Raw genomic sequence first — 6,626 nt, forward strand, 5'->3', positions numbered from 1 at the left:
AAGACGTCTTTCCAAAACACTTACTCATTGTCAACGCAATCAATAGAAAACATATCGAGGAAATTGAAAGATATTGTGAAGGTCATCTTACTATGCGAATAGAATTAAGCATTTACATACAGCTGGTGTTTGTTATCACAGGTGCGATTGTAACAATGCGAAACACGAATGAATGCAGGTTGTTAGACTGTGTTCCACTTAGATAATTTTTTTTTTTGTCAGCACAGTCCGTCCTTATTTGGCAGGTAAACAATAATATACGCATTGGGTACAAAAGCAAGAATAAAATTTGAATAGCGAATTCGTTCTCTTTATTGTAATGATTTAAACAAAAAAGAACTCATCCACTGATAGTTTATACGTACAAAGTTGCTTAACCATATTGTACCGCGAGGTTATGGAGACCAGACGTTTTTATTATACAATCTATATTGAATATTTTTCTAATCTGACAATTAAGATATAATATTTACATAAAGTGTTATATAAACTAGTACTTTTCTTGGTGTATAATTTCTTAGAGTGTGTGCGTACGACTTGGCTTGTGAACATCAAGTGCCTTCCGAAGACAGGGTACAGCAATTATTTTTTAGGATCTGCTTACTAAATGGAGGGTCGCGAGGAAGTGATAGGAAAATCAATGAATAAATTGCCCGTTGAAATACAATTACGCGACGATAATCGAAACTTAAATAGCAAAATAGAAGACGGACAAAAATCTGTAGTTTCTGATGTGAAATTGGAGAATGTGCCAGTGGGAAGTAGTGATGGATTGGAGAATGTACTGCGTGAATTTAAATTAAATGGGCGTTATCACTTGAAGTTCTTTGTCCTTATAGGCTTTTTAACGTTTCTTAATATTCCACACAGTATTAATTACATATTTGCAGTTGAAAGCGTTGGCTATGCGTGAGTATTGTTTTTTGTTGTATTGACAATTTCATTTTGTATTTTTATTAGCAGTTTGTATTTATTGGCAATATTTCGATACTTATCTAACTACTTTAATGTTAAGTCAAAAAATTGTAAACAGTGGGATGATTTCAAACACAAATAATTTACTTTTTTAGTTGTAAACAAACATCGTGTACAAACACGGCACTATTAAAACTAGACCAGAATACAACTTTTGATTACAAGTGTCAAAGGTACGACTTGCTTGATCTCAATGGAACTTGTACAGAAGACAACTTTGTCATGTCTACCGCTACTGAATGCACCGAGTGGGTTTATGATAAGCCTGACAGCTTCGTTGCTGAGGTAGATACTTTATTTATAAATATACTATGAACATTTTAGTTTAAGTGCTGTTTAGCGATTTTTGTTAACAAATGAATGAAGGAAGACAAGTTACAAACAATAAAAGTTTTTAAACCGTCGCTGTTTGCACTCACAATATAAAAATGACTAAATGAGTCATCTCGATGAGATTTTTTGGGTTTCTATACCTTATTTGTTATTCGAAGTTTTGTATAACATCTTCAAAGATCTATTTTAACTTAATCTTGGTATACTGTTTCTAGCAGAATTTTGATCCATAATTTGTTGGATTAACATCTTGATTTCTTAAGGAATATTTGTGTCTAGACCGCAATTTTCATAAATCGATTTATTGTACTAAAAGGCGATTTTAATTCTTTGACAGTTTGACCTCGGATGCGAAGACTGGAAACGAACTTTAGTGGGCACGTCTCATAGCATTGGATACATGATCGGTTTACCTTTCCTAGGAACTTTATCAGACAAGTATGTATGATAGATCAATCAGGTGATATATCCAAACATGTAATTGAAACATCTTATATGTATATTGATTGATGGAATTTTCAGATATGGAAGAAAAAAGTTAATTATAATTACCTCAATAGCTGGTGCTACTATTGGCATATGGAAGAGTTTGGTCTCTTCGTATTGGCTGTATCTAGCACTTGAAATGTTGGAGCCCATGATAGGAGATGGTTGTTCTACTATCTTTATAACAGGTAGATTCTACACCATACACTCTCTATCTCTTCTTCAGCCTTTATAGTAATTGTTCCTTATCCTAGTATGCTGTATCTTAATAGTTTTTTAAATCGTTTTTTTGGTAATAAACACGATGAATTTCTTATATATTCTTTACTTAAATGCTTAAATTACAATTAAATCCTTTTGTTTCCAGCCATGGAAATGATAACGAAGGAGCAACGTCCAATAATGATGGTTTTTAAAACATCAGTTACTATTGTAACATACATTTTAATGGCAGTATTAGCTTATCTTGTACAAAACTGGAGATCTTTCTTACTGTATTTGTACATACCGCCGTTAATCATAATTTTCTATATGTTTTGGATGGACGAGAGCCTAAGATGGCTCTTGAGCAAGGGAAAGAAAGAAGAAGCTAAGAAAATAATTCTTGAAGCGGCAAAGTTGAATAAGATAACGATAGATGAAAAGAAACTCGCAAATTTGAAATGCGAAGAAAACATTACGACAGCAAGTTTTGGAAGTACGATCAAATTGACAGTATCTTCTAAGAAATTGATGTTACGAACCCTTATATGCTTTTGCATATGGTTTACTTCATTGTTCAACGATTACTCACTGATTATAAACTCTGTGTCATTGCACGGAAACAAATACATCAATTTTGGTCTGATGGGTGTGTCTCGGATTTTTACTGCTATCGTCATGTTTTATGTTCTAACGAAGTTACAACGGAAGGCACCATTGATACTTGCTATGACATTAACTGGAGTCCTCTGCATATCACAAGCTTTTGTTTCTAAAGGTAATTATATCGTCAATTAATTCCTGCTGAAATTACACTCGTCAAAGGGATTTTTATTGAATATACACATTCCTAAACTTTGTGTTGCTTTAACAAAATATTTCTTTGAGCAGGGCGACCTAATCTAACGTATTTCGTTCACCAGATTTTTTTAAGCAGCGTTTTTACGGTGTGTAATTTAACTAATCGGTTTATATGTTTGTCACAGATTATCCTCTGCTGTCTACTTTGCTCTACATGAGCGGGAGAGCGAGTGCTAGCTTTTGCGTTTCAATAACGTACTTGTACACGACGGAATTATTCCCTACTTACACGAGAAACACAATACTCGCACTATGCTCTTCAGTAGGACGGACAGCTATTATCATGGCTCCTCAAACTCCTCTCCTGGTATGTATTAAATCAATACTAACGTTATTAATGCAGGCTAACCCGGAGAATTGACAATCACTATAATTGGTATCGGGTATCGGTTCCGTTAGCATAATTACTTTTTTGACCAAACTGCACGCGTGTGAAGTTTTGTATTTTTATGTTAAAAATTAGACTTACCTATTTATGTGACTACCTACGAAATTCGTAACTATAATGATTCATATTTCAATATAACTCATTATTCTTAAAGTTTTGTACAACATTCTAAAGGGATGACCGTTTTGTAAAAGACGAAACTTACATACATTGGAAAATTACGGGACTTTGTTAATTTTATTTACAGTTAAAATATTGGACGGGTCTACCATCACTCATAATAGGGATCCTGTCACTAATGACCGCGTCCGTGGTGACCTTGATGCCAGATACTTCAGACACAGTACTTCCAAACAACGTGGAACAAGCCGAAGCCGTGGGAAAGAAGAAAACTAAAGATATGAGTTCTGCATTCTAGTAGTGTTGTATAAAGTTATATTTTGTTCTTATCTTTTATATTTGTTTTCTTTTACTTTCACTACTTTGAAACTAGCCAGACAGATGAGACATCAGACGAAACATATCTTCGTCATCTTCATAACGTCGCGACGCCGGCTGACGGAAATTAACAGGGAATTATAGTCCGTGAACAAAAATTATACACAGACTTTAAAATGTTTAAAAAATCTGACAAAATGACGATCAAAAAAATATCTTTCGTTACGTGTTAATAATAATATAATGAATGCGAAAAATTAATGATTTACGCCTATTGTAAAGACAATACAGATTTAATGGAACAATCTCAAAGATATTGTTTTTGAACATAATTTTCACGCGGTACACGTGTGGTTAATGTATAAAAACATTGCACATGTAATATAAGGTCTTAAAACAATAGAATATTTTTATACAGCGTGAAGAAACATGTGATGTTTGTAACTGGAAAGAATGGCCATGTCTTTGTAACCGTCAATGAGCAAGACACAGCAGATCATCAAGGTGCTTTCATATCTCATTCCGATAGCAATACAACTGAACAACGAACAACTTTGTACATTGTACAAGACGGTATACAAATGCCAAATATCATGTAGAGATAACAGATCCTACTTATATTGCCTATTTGAAAGTTTGTGAAATAAGGATGTACGAATGAATGTTTGTTGTTGTCATACAGGAACTGCTAATAAAGATAGTTTTTAACCTGGCAAATCCTTTCACGCTAACAAAGCTATTATGCTACATTTAAGTTAAGGTTTCTGTTCTATGTTCACCAGAAGCTGAATTTCTGAAATTATGTAGTAGCGATAATTGCGTTAATGAATATATGCATATGCTATAGATCACAAACTTTGATAGTTTGTGATTCCTTCCGCGCTTTTACATGAACTGTTGCCAAAACATTGGTGAATGGATGTAGCTTATAGCTTCATTTATCTATCAAGAATGGCATGTAAACAGCGAACCATAACTTCATTTGGCGCAGTCGGCTCGACGAGCCTTGATTAAAATTTATCGACCTAAATTCTCATTTGTTGTGCCCTTTGTTCGCTCGTCCATACTCTATGGTGACGTGGACGAAATATGCTTTGTTGAGACATGGTTATTACAGGTATTATTTCTGTAATTAAGTTTGTACAAGCTCCGTCGGTCCTGTTAGTCCCGCTTCACCTTAAAATAAGCGTTTCAAGCGCGATCTATCAGTCTGATTAAGTTTGAACTCAGAAATTATTGTTTTATTCGAATTTATTTTACTAAAGAACTGTTAAAAAAACAGACATACTTGTTTTTTTTCATGGTCTTTTCCTTAATCATCATTCCAATAAATCATTTTTAACACTCGTTTATTCACTCGAACTTGACTTTTACGTCAGGTTACCGTGCACATTATGCATTCAAATAAAACCAAAAGTTCTTACGTGGAACTAGTTCAACCGGTTTTTAGGATTGTTTACTATTAAGGCTTTGGATTGATTTGTTCAACGAAGGTAGACATACTAATATGTAGTATAAAATGGCAGTCTTAGATTAAAAATCCTGGTAGACGAATTATGACTTAAAATATACGAATAAACAACTGTGTTTGCGCATACGAATAGTTTTAGCATGACATTCTTAAGAACAAGTTAAACGAGGCTTGAACTCAATTATACTTAGTGCACTTTATTGCCTGCTTTAAAGACGTTAAATAAATTGTTGTATAATGCTTAGTTTGCCCTACTTATACTCACTGTCATACTGTAATTTTTTTATGCAGTCTTTGTACGTAAACTACTAAGTATCATCTTCAGTAGCTCGATTCTCTACCACTATTGACTACCGACTACCGGCTAGCTATCAAGAATGTTTTGTATGGAAATCTAATCAGCACCTCTAACGCATGTCGTTGGAACTATTTTGGCAGTGCGTTTTAAATGTCAAACACTCGATACTCGACAGTACCGACTGTAGAAAAATGCGGTACAGTACATATTACGTAACGAAAACGAGGTAGCTCATACCTATTAGGTACATAAAAATCGATTGATATTTCTCGCATTAGCGCCTACAATATTACCTACGTAGTCCACCTTCTTACCAACAAACCTACTTTTACATTAGTATTCGTTATATAGATTTGAACAATCGGATTTAATCGGTGTCAAGTTTGTTAATCGGTAAAGATTTAAGTGCTCGTTATATAGAAATTCAGCTAGATAATGCGAGATGAAATACGTCCCGGCTTAATGAATATGACCACAATACAATAACATTCTTGGTACAATCGATGAGCTCGTCTGTTACATTCGGCACCGAGTATTGTATGGTCCGCTGCACTTTGTGTTTACACGGAATAGTGAGGGGATAGTTCACCGCAAGTACGGTATTAAGGATCTGTTTATTTTTGAAGATCATTTCTGTGTACTGTTGAGCATAGTATATTTTATTTAAACTAGACATAGATTAAAAGTTGTTGTATATAAAACACTATTAGATTAATATTTTGTGTTAAGAAATCAAATGGCTGCAAGAAAGTCAACTTGGAAAACTAGGTGGTACAGTGCCTTCATTAGTAAAGCAATAAAAATGTCTTAAACGCATGAAATAATTCGATAATTAAGAATGAAGGATAGAAAAAATTATCAAACATAAAATCTAATTCAAACAGCGATGCAAACTAAACACGGAACAACTATTATAGTTCTAAGTTTCAATTTCCGCGCACCGCAATCGATAACTGTCATACCATTCGCAAATAACAGTTTGGAAACAAAGCATCCCATCACTATTCCATAAACAGAGCACGCGTGTCGCAGGTCCATTCGACGAGTAGAATCGAATCGGCACACTACATTTGGCAAACATTGAATTAGCATATTGTATCCACTCGGCGTGCGTTCCACCCGGTTATATTATCCGTTTCCCGATTATAACCAGATAGATTGAATGTTCGATTACT

The 6,626-nt window shown here is 34.2% G+C and overlaps 1 protein-coding gene across 2 annotated transcripts; it reads left to right on the forward strand.

Annotated features, from left to right (window-relative positions):
- The first annotated feature begins 393 nt into the window (after positions 1–393).
- Positions 394–3,698, forward strand: LOC142973960 (organic cation transporter protein-like). Of its 2 annotated transcripts, none has more exons than XM_076115995.1 (7): positions 394–909; positions 1,071–1,260; positions 1,646–1,746; positions 1,831–1,982; positions 2,162–2,773; positions 2,982–3,163; positions 3,492–3,698. In XM_076115995.1, exons 1-7 carry the CDS (start codon positions 608–610, stop codon positions 3,660–3,662), a joined length of 1,710 nt encoding a protein of 569 aa, XP_075972110.1. In that variant the 5' UTR covers positions 394–607; the 3' UTR covers positions 3,663–3,698. The 2 variants fall into 2 exon arrangements, with proteins under 2 accessions (XP_075972110.1, XP_075972111.1); XM_076115996.1 differs by having other exon boundaries at positions 394–573.
- Positions 3,699–6,626: the final 2,928 nt, after the last annotated feature.

Source organism: Anticarsia gemmatalis, chromosome 7, assembly GCF_050436995.1.
Source record: "Anticarsia gemmatalis isolate Benzon Research Colony breed Stoneville strain chromosome 7, ilAntGemm2 primary, whole genome shotgun sequence".
Classification (NCBI taxonomy): domain Eukaryota; kingdom Metazoa; phylum Arthropoda; class Insecta; order Lepidoptera; family Erebidae; genus Anticarsia; species Anticarsia gemmatalis.

What these genes read in the sequence shown, in the direction of transcription:
- LOC142973960 (XM_076115995.1), top strand. Translation starts at nt 608, where the DNA reads ATGGAGGGTCGCGAGGAAGTGATAGGAAAATCAATGAATAAATTGCCC. An exon ending in GTTGAAAGCGTTGGCTATGC is followed by an intron (nt 910 to 1,070) that starts GTGAGTATTGTT and finishes TTACTTTTTTAG; the next exon opens with TTGTAAACAAACATCGTGTA. An exon ending in TTCTACTATCTTTATAACAG is followed by an intron (nt 1,983 to 2,161) that starts GTAGATTCTACA and finishes TTTTGTTTCCAG; the next exon opens with CCATGGAAATGATAACGAAG.